The sequence below is a fragment of the Canis lupus genome, chromosome 28 (genome assembly GCF_003254725.2).
Source record: "Canis lupus dingo isolate Sandy chromosome 28, ASM325472v2, whole genome shotgun sequence".
NCBI classification, from domain to species: Eukaryota; Metazoa; Chordata; class Mammalia; order Carnivora; family Canidae; genus Canis; species Canis lupus.
Window position 1 is genome coordinate 29,107,530 of NC_064270.1, and position 19,878 is coordinate 29,127,407.

Sequence of the window (19,878 nt, forward strand, 5' to 3'; positions counted from 1 at the left end):
CATAAGGCTGGAAGCTTGAGTTTCTAGAAAAAAGCTCTGAGAACTGCCAAGAGAGAAACAGATGGCTGGAAACCTCCTGTGAGTCCCTGGATCCATTATGCCTAAGCCAGCTCTGGACTTTCTAGTTGCTTCAACTAGCATCAGCCAATAAATTCCTTGTCTGATTAAAGCCAGTTTCAGTGGGGTTCCTCTCTGTTGGCACTGAAAGAGCTCCTACTACTACATTTGAAAAAAGGTCCTTGTCACCTGATATGGTTTTCTAGACCAAAGGTAGAAGTATGTGTTCAGTCTCTAGAGTCAGCTGCCTATATTTATTTTATTTGTTTGCTTGATTGGTTTGGGGCGGGGGGTGCTGACTGCCTATATTCGAATTAGGAGTTTCAGGCAGCAGCTTCAGGGAGCCTAGAGACAGCCTTGATGCTGCCCATACCTAGAATCCAGACACTGTGCTGGGTACTAGACATCTCTGGGCTTTAGGAGCAGGGGGGGTAAAAGGCAACCTCTGAGTGCTAGCTCTGTGATGATAAGGATGGCAATAATAGCTAATTTTTCAGATGAAGGTAGCATCTCAAAGAGATATCTGCACCCCCGTGTTGACTGAAGCATTATCCATAATAACCAAGATGTGGAAACAACCTAAATGTGCATCAACAGATACAAGGATGGGGCACCTGGGTGGCTCAGTGGTTGTGCATCTTCCTTTGGCTCAGGTCATGATCCCAGGGTCCTGGAATCGGTCCCGCAACAGGCTCCTTATAGGCAGCCTGCTTCTCCCTCTGCCTGTGTCTCTGCCTCTCTCTGTGTCTCTCATGAATAAATAAATAAAATCTTTTTAAAAAACAGATACAAGGATAAAGAAAATGTGACATTATGTATATATGTTATATATGTGAGATTATATATTATATATGTAATCTCACATTTTCTTTATCCATGTAAATATTATTGAGCCTTTAGAAAGAAGGAAATCCTGCCGTTTTCGACAAGAGGGATGAATCCTGAGGACACCATGCTAAGTGAAATAAGTCAGACAGAGAAAGACAAACACTAGGATCTCACTTATATGTGGAATCGCAAAAAGCTTAACCCATAGAGACAGAGAAGAGAATGCAGCTACCAGGAAGGCATGCTAGAGGGCAGGTGGGGTGGGGTCAGGGGCTGGAATGTTGATCAAACAGTACAAACTTCCGGTTATAAGATGAATAAGTTCTGGGAACCTAGGGTACAGCATGGCGATTATAGTTCATGATTCTGTCTTATATACTTGAAAGTTGCTAGGAAATATTCTTAACACCAAAAATTAAATATCCTTAAAAATTTAAGAAAATTTGAATTAGGAGTTTCAGACAGCAGCTTCTAATATGCTGTGTTAAGAAAATTAAATATTCTTAACACCAAAAAAATGGTAATTATGTGATAAAGATGTGAGCTAAAAGTATAGCAGTGATCATTTTACAATACAGAAGTGTATCAAATCAACACACTGTACCCGATATTATGTCAATTATATCTCAATCAAGCTGGGCGGGTGGAGAACTAATCCTGCATGAGTTACTAGTCTAAGTATTTTATGTGTATTATTTCATTCAGTCGTGACAACAGTTCCATATAGCAGGTACTTTTGTCATCCCCACCAACAGGTGAGGAAACTGGATCTTAAAGTTTGGTCAAGGTCATTCGCTAGTTCAAAAAAAGAAAAGGAAGACTGGATTAGAATCCAGGCAGTTGAGGTGAGGAGCCCAAGTGAACCTCCCCTGGGTCTGAGCCGAGGATGTGACTGACCAGCTCCTGAGTCATCTGATCCACCATCTCAGGCTCTGGAAACCCACAGTCAGGACTAAAGTTGGTCCTCAACTTGTTGGAAGTGAGCCTGCAGGTACAGACCCACGAGTGGAAACTGAGCCCTGATTCGGAGCAACAAGTTCTCCTGTAAGGACAGAAGCCACTTTGGGGCTTTGGAGTAAGATGTGTGTCTGAAACCTGGATATGTCCCTTCCCCCCTGGGCACTTAACCTCCCTGAGCATCGGCCTTTATGTCTGTAAAATTAGGCTGACAAAAACACCCCCTTTACAAGATCACTGTAAGGATGCCAAGAGATCATGCAAGTAAAATATGTATCGCTGTGCCCAGTGCCCAGAGAGCTCTCATGAAAGGCTCAGAAGAGTATCTATTTTCTATGAGATAGGGAGAAAGTGATTAGGGGTCTATAAAAATCAAAGAGGCTTTGGAACTTTGAAAATGAGACCCAATGTAGAGGTTCTATAAATCAGTGGTTCTCAGTCTGGGCAGCATATTAGAATCACTTAAGGGATCTTTTATTAAAAATCCCATTCCTGCACCCTGCCCCCAGACCAATTACACCAGAATCCATGGGGAGGGGATCTGGACATTGATTTAAAAAAAAAAAAAAAAGGCACCCAGATCACTAGTGTTCAGCCAGGGTACAGAGCCACTGCTGGGATGCACAAGAATTTGGTCCAGCAGAAACCAAGTGATGAGGCCCTCGCCAGCTTTCTTCTGGAACTAGAAGAAGTTGGTCTCTCCAACAGTAAAATCAAAGCTCATGGCCCCACTCTGACAACTGAGATTTACACAAGGTTTGGACAGGTCTGTTCTCAACCTCGGTGTTGCAATTAGCAGCTCCTCCCGGCTTCAGTGACATGGTGACAGATGGATGAAATGAATACGCTAGGAGATTAAATAACAGGGAGATGTTATGCCAACAAAATTAACTTGTCCAGCCCTGTTCCTTAGCAACTGCACTATTATTTCAGGTTTCCTTTCGGAGCCTCTGGTTGTTCACACCACTCCCTTTCATTAAAATGCAAGGCACCGTTATTTATGACTTCAATGAGGAGAGAAAAATCAAGGAATGAGACACAATAAACTTCTAACCACTCTTCCAAATGGCATCAGGTCGGCCCTGAACAAACAGGATCGAATTGGCAACTTGTAAACTGGGGGGCTTGTTTCATTTTCCTGCAGATGTAGCATTCCTTGCCCCTCCAAGGCTTCACAAAGCAGTCCTGCCTTTTATGAAAACGCAGTGCAGTTTCCAATCCAATCAGGGGCTGCTCGGATAGTCATTGTGTGGGAGTCAGGCCCTGAATGCCAGAGTTCAGAACACAATGTCCTCAGAAGAAAATCGCTTTTGTGCAGCAAGACCAAGCACAGAGTGGGTAATTGGCTGGTTATCAGAAGGGGTGGGGGAACCCTTCTCTTTCTAAACTCTGCCCAGCTGAGTTGCCAAAGACCCATCCTCTTCTCAGATGGAGTCTCTCCTGGATGACCAGCAGCTCACAGGCTTGGTGGAGCTTTCCCAACTTCACTGAGGGGGTGTTTGAGGCTCTGGGTAGCAGGAGTCCCTAAGATCCTGTGTCCAGCCCAGAAGCTTAGCTTCTTGTCATCCCTTAATCAGATCTAGCTGTGCTCTTGGCTGCCTGGGTCTGATCATCTTATTTATTGACCACTGTGGGCTTCTGGTCCCCAGTGATTTTTTTTTAAGTCTCTACCAGAAATCTCTGTCTACAAAGTTTGCTACTGATGCTCTGGCCTTGCGGTGAAGAGCCCACTTTGGGGCACCTGAGTGACTCAGTGGTTGAGCATCTGCCTTTGGCCTGGGTCAAGATCCTGGGGTCCTGGGATTAAGTTCTGCACCAGGCTCCCCATAGGGAGCCAACTTCTCCCTCTGCCTACGTCTCTGCCTTTCTCTGTGTGTCTCTCATGAATAAATAATAAAATATTTTTTTAAAAAAGAGTATATCCATTTTTATCCTTGGAAGCTGGGGTGCTAACCAAGGTTAAGAATTCAGTGGTTAAGAATTTATGCCTGGGTGGCTCAGTGGTTGAGCATTTGCCTTCAACTCAGGTCATGATCCTGGGGTCTGGGGATCAAGTCCCTGTGGGCTCCTCACAGGGAGCCTGCTTCCCTTCCCTCTGCCTATGTCTCTGCCTCTCTTTCTCTATGTCTCTCATGAATAAATAAATAAAATCTTTTTTAAAAAGTGATCTTGGAGCTTCTACTTCTAGGAAGATAGATGTGCTTTTTCCTATTGCTTCTGTGAAGTACCACTAAAAATCTGGTTATTATACATAAAGAAAACATAAGATTCTGCAAGGATCAGGAAAGACAAGGTAGGAACCTCGGAACCCTGAGAACACCACAATGGTGAGCTCCCTGGGTTGTATTTCTGCTTTGTATAACTCAGACTTGGAGCCACAAACATTGGCAACCCAAAACACCACTAGGCACACAGGCAAAATTAAAACATCCCCCCAAAAGTCTACTCTCTCTAGGCAGACACAGGAAAGAAGCTTAGCAAGACAGGTAGCTTTCAGGCAATACTGCTCCCTACTACCGCCAAAGACCATGGGAAAACCATGGCCACAACCACACTGGCTATTGTGCTGGATACGGTATTTTTGCTAGAAAGATTAATGCAGCCTCGGGTACATGGTATATAGCCTTTGGTCAGGCAAATGCATTCCTTTCCTTTCCTATCAAAAGAAAAAAATCAAAAACAGTTTGCATTCAGTATACATTTTATAGTTTTGTCCCAGGACCATTAACTCTCCTGCTCTCCAGCATGATAGGGCCCAAAGAGGTTGACCAGTTGCACATCCAACAAATCACACTGATTCACAACCAATGATGTTGTGCTAACTAGACTAAATGAGCAAGATGAAACTGATACATTTGGAATTGAGCACAAGCAGGACCAGCCCCCATGTCACTCTACACAGTTACAAGAGCATTTCCCATCAGCTCACACCTACGGTCCCATGGGACACCCCTCATGAGCAGCTAATGTTCTGCAGTGGGTTGGTTCAGTATGTTGGTCCAAGTCAAAAAAAAGATGGTGGCTGCATTCCAGTCCCTCTCGTAATGGCCTTAAAAGACAACAGGGGCCCGAGTAGAGCTTCAGGCAGCATACCAGATCATCCACTTTGTGTGGAAAGTGAAGTTCACCATGGTTAGAATACACATGGACACATGGGCAGTGTTAAGTGGCCTGCTTCCTGTCAGGAACTATCAGCCCTTTCAGGGATTGCCTCAGTTGAAGAGAACCAACTCATCCAAGGTTGTGCCTCCTTCCCTTACAACTTATATCCAATGACTGACTGACATGAAGGATGGTCTCATGCTTCCTGTTCCCAACACAAGATATCCTAGATATTCCCATAGGGTTGGCTGAGGCCTCCATTGAGATGACTTTGCAGTTCAACTTCCCTTCATTTGCCTTCCCTTCCCTTCCACAGCTCATTGATCCTCAAAGAACTCCTTAATAAACAGCCTTCATTCTAATCTGTCTGAGAGTCTGTTTCTCAGAAAACTCAGTGGGTGACTCAAATCTTTGAATATATTAAGACGAGCTCCGAGGTAAGGAGGAATTAGGGAGTGTTATGGACTGAACTGCGCCCCTGCCCCAATTCATATTGTTAAAGCCTTAACTTCCAATGTGACTGTATTCACAGGGTCTTTAGAGGCAATTAAATAAGATCATAAGGATGAGATCTTAATCCAATATGACTAGTCCCTATAAGAAAAGTAAGAGACGCCAAGGATATACATACACAGAGAGAAGGCCATGCAAGGACACAGTATAGGACCACAGCCATACACAAGTCAAAGGGAGAGGCCTCCAGAAAAAAACTGAACTTGCCAACACCTTGATCTTGGACTTCGGTCTCTAGAATTGATTAAATAAATTCATGTCATCTAAGCCACCCAGTCTGTGGTATTGTGTTATGGCAGCCTGAGCTAAGACACAGTCCTAGCAAACTAGCACAGAGAACTAAAGGGCTAAGTTGAGGGGATTCCCCAGAAGAGAAACATAATGAGATATGAGGATAGTCTTGGAGGAAAGAAGCTGATCAATAGTTTGGAGACTGGATGCCAGGGCCACAAGGTGCAGAGGGAGTACAAGGAAGGAGGCCAACAAGAAATTTTCATTTGGGGGGTTGCAGAAGGATTTGTATTATGTTTTAAGTACCTTATATTACTAGGATAGAACTCTTTTGGTAAAGGTTTGAGGATCATTCTGAAAACTGCCTGCCTCCAGATTTCTTTTAGAGTCAGACAATAAAGGTCCCAAGATTAATGCTTTTTGGTTAGTTGGGTATTCTCTTACTTTCTACAGAAAACATTTCTGATTGATGCAGGTATTAAGTACCAATGGCTTAGACCCCATATTTTACCTTTCCTTCCTAATGTAAATAGGGCAAAAAGGAAACATCTATGCTGAGAAGACATTCAGCTGACATTAATTTCTCTCAAGGGCCCTTTACCACCTGTTGTCTCTTCCTCATTCTCACTTGAACTGTTCTACTTCTGATCCTTGTTCTCTCTCACAGATGTTGGTAATGACTCTCTAACTCTCTAACTCAGAGACCCTCCTCCAACTCTCCCTGCTTCCTGTTCTCTCCCTAACCCACTTTTCCCTGTTGTCAGAGTTGTTTCCTAGAGTACATTCTTGAACAAGTCATTTTTTTAAATCTCTCATTTATTCTAAACCTTCGATGACTCCCTACTGCCTCCCAAAAGGTTGAGACTCCTTAGGTTGAAAATTCAAGCTGGGATATTACAGGGATAGGGATGCAGGCTTTGGAATTCAGATCCCGGCTCCATCACTTACTACCCAAGACACCCTGACAAGTTACTTGGCTTCCTTAAATGTCTGTTTTCCTAGCTGTAAATTAAAAATAAGAAGAAGACCTACTTCCTAGTGTGTTAAGAAAGAAATGGTATAATGGAAGGTACCTAGCACACGGTAAGAATTCAACAAACTTAGCTGGTGTTATTAATCTTTGAAGCTCTGGCTTCAGCCAACTCATCTTTCATCCTTCTCATAAGCACAATCAATACCCCTCACCGGACATCACCCTTTCCCACCTCGGACCCCTTACTAATGTCCTTCCCTGCCCATAACATGGGCTTTCCTGCCTTTAGTCCCTTCATTGCTTACAATCCCAGGTAAGTTTCAAAGTCTGGCTCAAAATCCACCTCATTCTTGAAGACTTCTCTGATCATGAAGGCCAAACATGAATATCTCCTCCACTGAATTTGCATAGCACTTGCTTGCGTATCACTTTTGTGACATTTAGGCATATCTGGGGTGTATTCCAGTTTCTCGTCAATTTGCTTTTCCCCTTGGATCCCAGTCTGTGGAGACACCTGGGCTGGCTCTCACCGTCCTCTAAAGATACTGCTCCGGGAACCCTGGGTGGCACAGCGGTTTAGCGCCTGCCTTTGGCCCAGGGCGCGATCCTGGAGACCCGGGATGGAATCCCACGTCAGGCTCCCTGCATGGAGCCTGCTTCTCCCTCTGCCTGTGTCTCTGCCTCTCTCTCTCTCTCTCTCTCTCTCTCTCTCTCTGTGACTATCATGAATAAATAAAAATTTAAAAAAAAATAAAGATACTGCTCCTCCAAAGATGGTCTTCATTAAACACCTCTGCCCTTTGGAGTTTCAGCAACCTCTCCCTCCCCTCCTCAGGGATGTTCCTAAAATCAACAGCTCTTCTGCTCCTACTGGTTACTGCTCAATCCTCATACTTCCCTATACCTCCGTCTCACCTTTATAAAGAGGCTCTTGACCAATAAACCCTCCTCAACTGTTAGGACCTGGGTGAAACACCTGTGGTCAAGTAAGGTGAAGTACTTCACTCACCACAGACCTTTGACCTTTTTGGATTCAACCTACAAGAGGGACTCCCACCTTACCTCCCAACCCCTGGGAAAATCATATCCTGGGTTATCAGTGTGTCATATTAGACACCAGCTATTGTTTGTGGAGGAACACTGGAGTGGCACCAGTCATGTTCAGGTGCTGAGCCTGGTCTGGAAACAGCTGAGGAGAAACAGGCAAGGCCTATGTGTTGGGAGCCAAGGCTCCTACAACTGGCTCAGATGGTATCAATGGGAAAGCACCACAAAGAGTCATCCCCTCACCCTGCACCCGTCCACCAAGGGGCAGCACCGTAGTCTCTGTGATTACAATGAATTTGAACTGCTCTGTGTTTCCTGCAAAGCTCGGGGAGCTCTTCTAAGTCCTGAAATTGTCTCTTCAACCAATGCCCCTCACTGGCTGAAAAATGGCTAAATAGTGGTACACTCAGACAACCGACTCTTCTTCAGTCAGCCAGCCTACAGAATGAGGGCCATCCCTATGTCCCAGCATGGAAGGCCATCCTTGATATATTTTTAAGGGGAAGGGAAATAAATTCTAAAACATTATATACAGTTTAATCCCATTTTTGTAAACTATAACCTATATATATGTGTGCTCCTGATAGAATCTGGAAAGAAAAGTACAAACTATTAACAACTTCCCCAGAAGAGAGGAATGAGAAATTTTTACCTACTATTTTTTTAAAGTAAAGCATTTGCTGATTTTGTGACTTTAAAAAAAATCTAAATTCTGGAGTTTCTTTATTCAGCAAGAAGCCTAGCTTTACAGTAATAATTTCCTGGAGCAGTAGGCCAACAGGTGATTTTTGTTTTTCTCCTGGGCTAGCTTTGTTCCACCTGCTGACTCCACATCTTCTACAAAAACATGAAGTGTGGCAGGAACCTCTGCTCCCAAGATGAAGACCTAGCTGAGTGCTGCCAGTTGGCTCACCCAGGAAAAATAACTCATTTCTCCAGGTGGCCACGGAGAGAGGCCACCCAAGGTCTGACTCTTCCTCTGGACCTGCGAATCAGTTTCCTTCCCTCTTTGCCACCCAGTTCCTACCATTTCCACTAGCAGGAAGGATGGGATCTCTAGAGTCCCCAACGAATACACAATATAAGCGATTTTGTGTTACTTACCACTTGGAGATAACGCATAGGAAATAGGCAATAGACTCAGGTGACACAATCATGTCAGAAGCTGGACGGAGAGCCCAGTGCTCTCCAAGCAGCACCCTGAAAGCATATACAGACAACCACCCACCACGGAAGCTGCTGGATCCTCACCTGCTTGCCTTACAGGCAAGGGCTCAATCACACAGAAACTCCAGATTTCTCTCTCGGAAGTCAGATGTTGTTTCCACAGTGATCAAGGGATACCTGAGAAACTAAGTATAGATTACTCATAATGAGGCAACAGAACCCACTGTGGAGGGGAGCCCCAAAGTATGGCTTCTCTGTGCCTGGGCTGGACACAACTGCCCAGGGCAAGAGAAGCTCGCTAAGGACTGCCCGAGTGCATCCTCTCCAAGCCCGGCCACCAATGCCAGAATCTCAAATGCACCTCACCTGGCAGGTGGTCTCATTGTAGTGCCTCACCTGGGTGCCCAGACCCCTGCCCTGCAGCACCCCCATCCATAAGCGCCCACCTCCTGGCAGGGCACAACACGGTGCCCAGCACTTGGAGCCGGGAAAGAGCAAGGGAGTGGGGCCACGTACAGGGCGAGGCCTTGGCCTCCCCCGGGTTCCTGGAGTAGAAGAGTGAGAGGCAGAGGATGGAGACCAAAGGCAAGACACAGAGTTGGGTGAAAACCAGAGAGCATGGGGTTGGTGCAGGTGCGGGTGGTGCCAGGGGTAGGGCAGTTGCAGGACACTGATGAGATGAGGCTCAGGCCCAATCTCTGGGGCAGGTGAGAGAGACAGTCAAGTGCTGGGAGCAGGGGCTGCTGACATGCAGGCTGCCTGGAGGTGAGGCAGCAGTGAGCCAGGGCTCCACCTAGGGGTGCGTGGTGGCTGGGCCTGTCTGTGCTCACAGAGGGGCAAAGAAGGACCACAAGACTACCAGAGGTGATAGGGAGGCCACCACAGCGTGGACTATGGTCAGCCCTTGGTGTACATCCAGCACTGTTGGATCGGGCAGCCCCTTGAGCACAGCTCAGCTGCAGAATAGCCACGAACTCATATGGAGAGATCCACAGCAAGGACAGTAAGCCTAAACACAGACAAGATGTGATTGCTTGTCTGCAAGAGAACCACAAGGTGGCACGGGAAGGCACCATGCACCCAGTGCTGGAATTCAAGGATCTCGGCCAAGGTCAGCAGCCCAGGAGCCAGTGGCAGAGGGTCAGAAGTTACCCATATGGTGCAGGGACTGCATGCTGCTGTGGTTGTGGATGCAGAGGGAGTTGCTGGGACTCCCTCTGGGGCTTCGAAAGCACACTCATGTGGTGGGAGACGCTCTTTGACCTTGGGCCTGAAGAATGACCCCAGCAGCCAGGCCGTAGACACTCAGCTGGTCCCTGAGGGCCAACCCACCCTTGTGCGAGTGGGAGGCTCCAGTGCTGGTGATGGACGTGCTGGTGCAGCAGGCAGGCCCCACGGGAAATCCTGGGTCCCAGCGAAATCCTCCAGGCCTGCGGTCCTCCTCCACCACTGGAAGCTGGATACCTCCTTTGCAGCAGGCCTGATGTGCCAATTCCCAATGGTTAGGTCAGGCAGAGGGACCTGTGTTCTGACCAGGTCTTGAGGATTTGGCTCAGCTGCATGTGGAGACTGCTTATTATTAGTCTCACAATAGGCCTAAGAAGACTCATATCTTCCAGAAAGTAATGTTGATATGAAAACAGCCCAGGGAAGCCTGTATGGCTCAGTGGTTAAGCGTCTGCCTTTGGCTCAGGGCATGATCCTGGGATCCGGGATCGAGTCCCACATCAGGCTCCTTGCGGGGAGCCTATTTCTCCCTCTGCCTGTGTCTCTGCCTCTCTCTGTATGTCTCTCATGAATAAATAAATAAAATCTTTAAAAAGAAAGAAAGAAAACAGCCCAAGCTCCGCAATTATAACAAAGAAAGGAAAAGGGCTTTGCTGGAGGAGACTAGGGTAGGAAGGAAAAAGGCATAAAGAGGTATGTTCTAAAGAAACGATTATGGCCATTGAAGGCAAACATTTACATGCGCTCTAGTTTTCCACCTGTTTTTCCTCCTGGGTCTTTATCGTGAGAATGAGGGGGGTCAGTGTGCCCCCAGTACCTGCCATGCAATGGGCAGTGGCCTCAAAAGGACATGCTCCACACAGTGGCTCCACACCCAGTATGTCCAGGCCACCAATCTGACCACCCCAGGGTGTGTTATGCTGCAGCACTGAGCCCCCTACACAGGTGGCTGGGCCATCCTTCTAGGATGAAGACCCAAGGGTGATTATGGTATTCTGGGCTAGGGAAGAAGCCCATCACCTGACTTCTAACCCAGAGCTGAGACTTGGAATTTTTATTTAATTTTTCCAGCTCCAAGGATTTTTTTTTCATTACTTGGTAATACTGAGTGTGTGTGGTAGGGGAGAAGGGAGTAGCTTTCCATTCATCATTAGATGTCACTCCAGAAGGAAAAGATGAGTTCTGGGACTGTGGGATTTACTCGTCAACAAGTCAAGAAGAGGATTTTTTTGAGAGCTGAGAGAGGGAGGCAAAGAATACTTGAAAGAAGAAATTGTCCTTTGCTTTTTCTGGCTCTGGTCTTCTTGCTGCAGCCCCACACATCAAAATGAAACACATTTGACCTTTAGTTGTTAGGCCCCTCTTGAGAGCTCTCTGTGAGATTTAGCACATTAAGGGCCCAGCTGGAGATCCTATGCGCACTTCTGTTGTCCACCTCTGCCTGGAGCTTGTCTGTGAAATGATCAACTGTGTGAGCTCCAAGACCCCACAGTGGGCAGGAAATGCAATGGGCAGCAGCCCTCCACTGATTGGACGAAGCCTGCCTCTGTCACAGAATTAGGCAGAGTATCTCTCCAACATGATTGACCTTATACGAACCCACAAGAAGACAGATGCTTGAATCCACTGGAGAGGAGGGAGCTTCAGACTGGACGTATATTATAGATAATATGAGAAAATAGCAGAAAGGGGGCAGAATGGAGAAATAAGGAGTGGGAAATGAAGAGGAATTGACTTGGAAAGCAGAGAAGAATGATTCAAAAGCTTTGGAAGTGTGCACACTCAATTCTCAAAATAAGGCTTTCTACTTCCAAAGACCAACGGAGAATGAACAGTCTTTTAACAAAGCAAGATTCCAACTCTCATCCATCCAAAGGATACATGTCCAGCTTATCTCACTTTGCAAAATAAGTGGACCCCAGGAAAGGTGTCCATCAATGGCATTTTTAAGTCTTATTTTAGAAGTGTCAGAAAATCCTCTTTATGACTCTGCCATGAACATTTTGGAATCTAGATGATCAAATTTGGCTTCTAGACTTATGTGTTGGAAGTTTTTAAATTTCCCAAGTGATAAGTAGAAACACGGAATAAAATGCTAGCTTTTAAATAATGATCCAGATTAATGATGAATATAGAAATTAAGCACGAAATTCTCTACTCTCCCTTTGATGGACCTGTCAATTCCGGCACACACAATTTTGGAAAGCCCAGAGCTTGGTGCCATGTTATTAAAATGCTGTCATTACTGAAGTTGGAGCCAGGGGATCATAGAAGACCTCAAATGAACAGCTCATTCCTGGAATTAACTAGAAATGACAAATCCAGATTGAGTAGCATGTTTTCCTTGACATGATTTACTTTTGCTTTGACCCTGGCCATCCCGAGGCTATGTAGTTTACACTATGTATGTACTGATTTAGTATTTATTGAGCACCCACAACGTATGAAACACAGTGCAGGCCCCAAGCCTGAAGAGCTTCATACAGTGTGTCAGTTACACACGCATCTTACACACATAACAAAGACATCACCCCTGGAGGGAAATCCATCAGAGATCTTCTTGGGAGAATAAAGGTGCTCCCGACCTCTCATCTGTGGAGGATGGACCCTGGGTTCACTGTCAAATGTAGCTACACTCTTGCCTGGGTCCCCTTGATGTCAGCTCCATGCCTTGCATATGCGAGACTACTAAATATTCAGAAATGCAAGCCACGGGTCAGAGATGGTTAACTAGCCTACCTGAGGAAGAAATAAACCTGGGACTTAGCACCCCCAGTAGAAGAGCAGGCTGAAAATCCACAAGAACAAAAATCCAGGAAGGTTACATCAATTGGAATTGGAATTGGAATTGGTTGGAATATTGTTACCTTAGCATCTCTCACAGTTGCTATTTCCAGGTAACTGTTGCCAACACATATTGAAACACTCCCCAGCTGATTTACTGAGATAAATCTATTGATTGGCTGCCAAAAGTGAGACCTAGTGACAATGCTTGCAAAGAGGATTACAGAACCTCCCGTCAGCCTCGGAATGGGCTGCTGCCAAGTACCCGGCTGGCTCAGTTCCCAGCTTTACGGCCTGTATGACTTCTTGCAGGAAAATGACTGGAGGCTTGGTATTAACTAAAAATAAGTTATATTAAATAACATTTTCTACCTCAGCGCTCTGTGGATTTCTATAGGACTCACTTCTGAAAGACTTTTTTAAAGCCAGTTTGTTTTATAGTCAAACTAGTCCCAGATAGATTTCAGATAGGGTAAGAATTAATTAGTTGCTGTTCAGGTGGCAATTTGGATAATTCGTAAAGATGTTTATAAACATAGCATAATTCCCCGGCCTCTTTAGGCTCTCCAGAAAATCCATATAAATGTTAAAATTTTTAACTTGAGTTGAGGGCATAGAAACAGTTGGCAGCTTTTCTAGTCATTAATGAGGACACTTTCTTCTCAAAGTTGATATAGTCTTAAGCCTAATCAGAGAACATTTCAGTCTTTTTAACACCTTGGAAATCAGGATTTGGAATAATTCATGGTGTTTAACTTTATAATGCAAATGAATCTTAAGTTGAAAAAAACTGATTAGACTCATGTACTGCCTTACATGTAGGAGATTTGTAAGGAAACTGTTGAATGAATACCTATATATTCTGATTATACAGATTTGCCTCTGTGTGATTCATCATCTGTCTGAAGGCTAAAAGAGTATTATTCCCCAAGTGTAGCATAAAATGCCCCGTCAGAATTCAACTCCAAATTCATAATACCTTTGGCAGGTACAATCAAAGCTTCATTCAGAGGTTGCTGAGATTCATTAGAAAGAGGACAATTCTTAAGGGACTTGACCTTGGATGCATATTAAAGTCACCTGAAGTAGTGTGAAAAATGCTGAGGCCTGGGTCCCATCTCAAAGCTTTTGAACCCTCTGGGGAATAGAGCTGAGGCACTGATGTTTTTTGAGAACTCTCCAATTGATTCTAGCAGCAGCCGGGGCTGAGAACCAGTGACTGAAACCTTCCAAAACAGAAACTACAATTAATCAGATCCCTCCCCCAATTAATCCAATCCTTTCCCCCATCCCCTGAATTCTCCACACATTCCCATCAAAAGATTGCTCTAAGGAAACATGAAATGCCTGTCTGGTCTTGAGCCTCCCAAGTAATAGAGCTGCTAGAAGCACAGAGGCCAGTCTCTGGGATGCTTGGGGGATGAGCTGATTTGGAACAGGGGGGTGACATAATAACTGCAGGTGGGCTATACATTATCAGAGCATAGGCTTTGTTCCCCACATCCACCCATGAAGCCGAAAGTTAGTTACTTGTGCCACTGCCAAAGGTAACTTGCTTCTTCCACGTTAGCCTGCTTTTTCCCTTCTCCCGAGCCAGCCTTTTCCCACCCTCCTCCATGCTGCAAATGGTCTAGCTATGTAACTACTAAAGAGGTCTATTGCTAACTAGCCCACCCATGAATACGGACTCTCCCATCATGGTTACTGGCATTGGAGTAATAGGACTTAATCTTGTCATCCCCAAGTCTTTACCCTCTTTCCCTTCCTTTCAGGGCACACTTTCATGAGGGAATGAGTAAGATAAGGAGAGGGGTTGATTCTACTGTATAGCGAGTGAGGACGGTACTGCGTCTTACAGTCTTACAGCAAGTCTCAGAGACTTGCGGCAGTTGCTGCCCTATTTTGTGCACTATATGCTTCAGGGGCTGATCTGACAGGTGGATACCGAGTATCACTTCCCAAGACTCTCACCCTCACTGTCCAGTCATTGCTCCAACATTAACATGAAAACCCTTGTCCCAGGGCACATGTCCTCATTTGCAAAATTCTCAGGAGGTGAGGATTATCAGCCTGGTATCACGGCCCAACAGTCTTTTCCTGTCTCCTTAACCCTAGAAGGATTAAGTGTTGATGGCAGTTGATGGTAGTTTATTTTTCGGTTCTGGCCTTAAGTAAACTTCTCCCAGCTCTTACATCCTGGATTGACTGTATTCCAAGTGTGTCACCACCAAGCAGGTGCTGGGCGATCAGATGACAGGTGTTGATCTGCTGCAACTGAGCAATTAGAGAATGTAAGAGTAATGCTATGGAACACGGTTTACACTGAGTGTTCAGAAAATCAAATATCTGTGTGCCTGCCTTATGTGTGCACTGCGTGTGTACACACAAACATACACACAGATAGATGTCTGTCCTACATGTAGTTACGTGCCCCCTTAAGTGACTTGGGCCTTTTCTTCTTTATTCTTATTTATCTATCTCTTCTTTGACTGATTCATCGTATCATTTTCAAATAGAAATTAGGGGATAAGGAGGAGGGAAACAATAGCAAGACCTTTTGAAAGGTGGCTCCTGGGTGCTTTTGTGCTATAAATTCAAGTGAATCTAAAAGTAAAACCCTTTGGGTGTGTGGCAAGGTCTTATTCAGGAAATGCTGAAATCCCAGATATCAATGTGTAATACATATTCCCCTGGAATCCTAGGAATTAACGAGTTCAGGGGGATTAGCAGCATCAGGTATTATAGGTCAGTTGAGTCCTTTATGAAAGGCAACCCGGAAAGCTTCACCACCCCCAACCAACGCAGTCATTTTAAATCCCACCCCCATTGTTCCTTCACCTCACCATGGAGCGAGCAGAAGGGAAAGCAAGGAAGACAGCCGGGGCTCTCAATTACCCTTGCGAACCGGGAGAAAGCTTTGTTTGGCATTCAAGGGCATAAAGAAGAAATAATAAAGTCTCTCCCCTCCCCCTGGCCTCTTCCAAGCAAAGCACAGACTCCCACCAAAGCCCACTTAACATTTTATACAGACACGGGGACAAGGCAAGACAGCTGGACAAGAGGACAAGGCTGGAAGTTTTGCCACGTAGTGGAGCAGCCCTGGCGCGGGACATAAGCTCGCCAGCGCGGCCTCGGGTGGACACCCGCGGAGACCAGGGGCCGCGGAGCTCCCCAGCCAAGCCCGGCGCGGTGGCATCAGATGACCACGCTGACTGTCACGGTCTGGCCGTGCGGCGCGATCTTGCGGGGCCAGGTGAGCAAGAGCTTGCGCAGCTCCTCGCGGAAGTTGTCGTGCAGCCAGGCGTAAATGAAGGGGTTATAGCAAGCCGAGCTCATGGCCAGCCAGTGGCAGAGCAGCTGCACTAACCCGAAGGCGTAGGGGTCGATGGCGTGCGGGTCGAGGTCCCGCAGCAGGTTGAAGACGTGCAGCGGCAGCCAGCAGACGGCGAACACCACCACGACCACCACCAGCAGGCAGAAGGTGCGGCGGCGCCGCGCACGGTCCCAGTCGGCCTGGCTCTGGGTCACGCAGCCCGGCACCACGCGGTTCCGCAGCTTCACGGACACCCGGACGTAGGACAGGAGGATGACCAGCAGGGGGAGCAGGTAGGTGAAGAGCAGCAGCCCCCAGGCGTAGAGCTGGCGCTGGCGCTCCTGAGACCCCCAGAACTCCTCGCAGAGGCGCACGCGGTGCGGCTTGAGCTCGACGTGGTAGGTGTGCACGGCGGCCGGCAGCGCCAGCACCGCGGACAGCGCCCAGATGGCCAGCACGGCGTAGGCGCTGAGGCGCAGCGAGATGCGCCGGCGCAGCGGGTGCACCAGCACGACGTAGCGGTCCACCGCGATGGTGGTGAGAGTGAACACCGACACGTACACGGTCACTGGCTGCAGGAAGAAGACCAGGTGGCACAGGCCGCCGCCGAACACCCAGCCGCGGGGCTCGAACGCGTAGGCCAGCGTGAGCGGCACGCAGGCGGTGCACATGAGCACGTCGGACAGGGCCAGGTTGCCGATGAGGAAGTTGGTCACGTTGTGCAGCCGACGCACCCGCGCGATCACCAGCACCAGGAGGCAGTTGCCCACCAGCCCCACGACCACCACGACGCTGTAGAGCAGCACGATCAGCCCCTTCAGCTGGTGCACCAGCTGCAGGCTTTGGAAAGGCGTGACGGCCTGAGCGCCTGCGCCCGCCGCGGACCCGTTGCCCGCCGAGGCCTCGGAGCTCTGGTTGGCAGGAATCGAGGCCGCTGGTGGCAACCCAGAGAATAAGTCGGGGACCGAGGGCCCCTGCGTCGGCAGCGAGGCCATGGCCACCTGTCCAAAGAGAGTCAAAGCCCGTCACTTCCCATTGTCCATCCATCCCCTCTCCTACCCCAATCGCGCCTCCCTCCCCCACCTCAATTACCCAACGCTGTCTTTTGGGTAACTGGCCAAAATAAATAACAGTCAGAAGGGCTGTCACCACCACCACCCCCGTGTAAAAATAAGTCTATGCGGGATTACGTGTGCACAGGTTATTTAAACGCCTCCTATTCAATGTAGAGGCGTCGCAGTCCACGCAGGTCAGACCCAGGAGCATGGTCCTACCTGGGGAGCGGGGCTCGGCGGGCGGGAAGTCGCTCCGGGGAGGGAGGGGACCGGCTGTCCCCTAGCGGTCCTCAGCCCACGACGGCGGCGCAGTCCTCTCGCTTCTCCGCGGGAGCTGAACAGAGTCAGGAGTTCCCGGTGGGCTCGCAGGTTGGGGAGGGACTGGGAGCGCCTCCCCTCCGCCCCGCCCCCCACTCCAGCGCTCCCTTGTATGGAAAACGGGGGCGGAGCGCGCACCAACCGACTCGGCGCTCAGACAACTAGAAAGCAGGACGGTGCGACGAGGATGGACACAGAAGGAGAGGAGGGGCCGGCAAACCTGGGTCAGGGGGACCAGGGAGACTTTCCACTGCGGGCGCTGGCGGCGCCTTGGGAGAGTCCCGCCCGGGAGGAGGGTGCGGTGCACCGGGAGAGAAGAGCCGCGTCAAGCGCTGGGCTCCCAGGAGGACCCGGTGCAGTTTCAGTAAGGAAGGAGCAGGGCCAGACGTGGAGTGAGGGACGGGGCCCCCCGCGGGGTGCGAGCAAGAGATGAGGGACCCTGCTTAGAGTCTGGGCTGGAACGGATAGGACGTTCCCGCAGGGATTTGCACTTTAGAGTCTGGAGCTCGCCGCAGACCTTCAGGCCCTGGCCCTCCCCGGGACCCCCTCCCCCCTCCCCCTCCCCCTCCCCTACCCCGGAACCCCTTCCTCTCCCCCATCCCCCTCCCCCCCCCCAGGCTGCGGCAGGGCCGAGAGCCGCGAATCCCGCCGGGTACCAGAGTTCAGCACAGCGGACAGCTCCGGCGCACGTGGGTCCGGCGCGGGGCCCCCCGGGGAGCGCGGTTAAGGAGTCCCCGCGCCTCCCTGGGCCTGGCCTGCTTCAAACAGCTGCCGGACCGCCAGGTTGCTGGGCGAGAAACAGAAGAGAGCAGTGAGGCGGAGTGGAGGAAGATAGGCAGGGGTCTCGGGGGTTAGAGGGTGGTGAGGTGCTCCTGCTGTGGGTCGCCGCACTTAGTGCCAATGACGACGCTGTCCTTTACCTCCCTGGGTCAGGAAATGCTGCCCTCATGCCAGTTACCCTACACAGGCACACCTCAATACTATACTATACTATACTATACTATACTATACTATACTATACTATACTATAATACTGGCCTCCCAGTACTCCCCTACTCACCTTGTCGCTCTTTTTTTTTTTTTTTTTAAGGATTTTATTTATTTATTTGAGAGAGAGCGCGCACAAGCGGGGTGGGGAGGGGCAGAAGGAGAAGCTGACTCCCCTGCTGCGCGGGGACCCAGGACCCTGAGCTCATGACTTGAACCCAAGGTGAGGCTCATCCCAGGACCCTGAGCTCATGACCTGAACTGAAGGCAGAGGCTTAACTGACTGAGCCACCCAGGCGCCCCTGCTCTTTCTCAGCTACCATGACCTACTCCTTATCTGCCTGACTCTCCCAGGCCTGTAGGCAAGTTCCAGGACTGGGACCCTACCCTCTTCCTCCTTACATAAGCACTCCTCATTTTAGGATTAAAGCTAATACTAATGATTGCAGGATTTCCACTAGGATAACAAAAGTAACAAACATTAGAGAAGCTTAAAAGTTATGTAAAACCTTCAGTAGCATTAAGTCATCGTTGAAATGCAAATTAACCTGGACCACTGTGGGGAGGGGGTCAAGGAAGGAGGCTTTGCAACCACCCTCCTTTGAAACTATCTCCTACCCCTCATCGTGCCCCCTCTGGTAAACTCTTGTCCTTTGTCCTCTGGCTCCAGATACCCTGGTTAGGTTGGAAAGAAGTAAAATTAGTCCACCCTACAAATTCATGTGATTGACTCATACAGGAGGGAAAGTCAACATCGGAAGAAAAGCAATCAATTTGATGCAACTGTATCTATTCTAAACCCACACTCCCTGAGTTATAATCGATTTCGTTAAAGCCAGTATGATATGGAGAAAAAACATCAGAATGAAACACAGGCTGTGCCTGCCTAATCCTTCCCCGGTGACGTTTCCCATCATGTTCACCAACAGGGTTATATGCACCCAAGGGCAGAGGCGCTCTTTTGTTTTAAAATATCTTAAGCAGAGGAAATTGTGGTAATGAAGGTAAAAAAGGATTTGGGATGTAGCTAGGCCCCCATAACTAGAGGCATCATTCTGGTCCATATCATTGATACCATAATACTAAAAATAACAAAAAAGACAACCTTCTCAATATTTGCATGCCAATGTCAGTATTTGGAAGTTCATCACCGAGACACCTTCCAGACAAGAGAGTTGGTCATTTGCCGAGTTCCAGATCAACTCTAAGAGTGTTAGTGTTGTAAGCATTGTGAGGTAAAAAGGAATTAAACATCTAAGACCAGCATAGCCCACTTGAAATCTTTATTCTCTGTAGTCTTCACTGGAATTAAGGCTAGT

The 19,878-nt window shown here is 48.0% G+C and overlaps 1 protein-coding gene across 1 annotated transcript; it reads right to left on the reverse strand.

Annotated features, from left to right (window-relative positions):
• Positions 1–12,433: 12,433 nt before the first annotated feature.
• Positions 12,434–18,035, reverse strand: PRLHR (prolactin releasing hormone receptor). Its single transcript, XM_025467381.3, has 2 exons — positions 17,474–18,035; positions 12,434–17,200 (listed from the first exon to the last, which is right to left on the reverse strand). The coding sequence occupies exon 2, from the start codon at positions 17,192–17,194 to the stop codon at positions 16,082–16,084; it is 1,113 nt and encodes a 370-aa protein (XP_025323166.1). The 5' UTR covers positions 17,195–17,200; positions 17,474–18,035; the 3' UTR covers positions 12,434–16,081.
• Between the last annotated feature and the right edge of the window lie 1,843 nt (positions 18,036–19,878).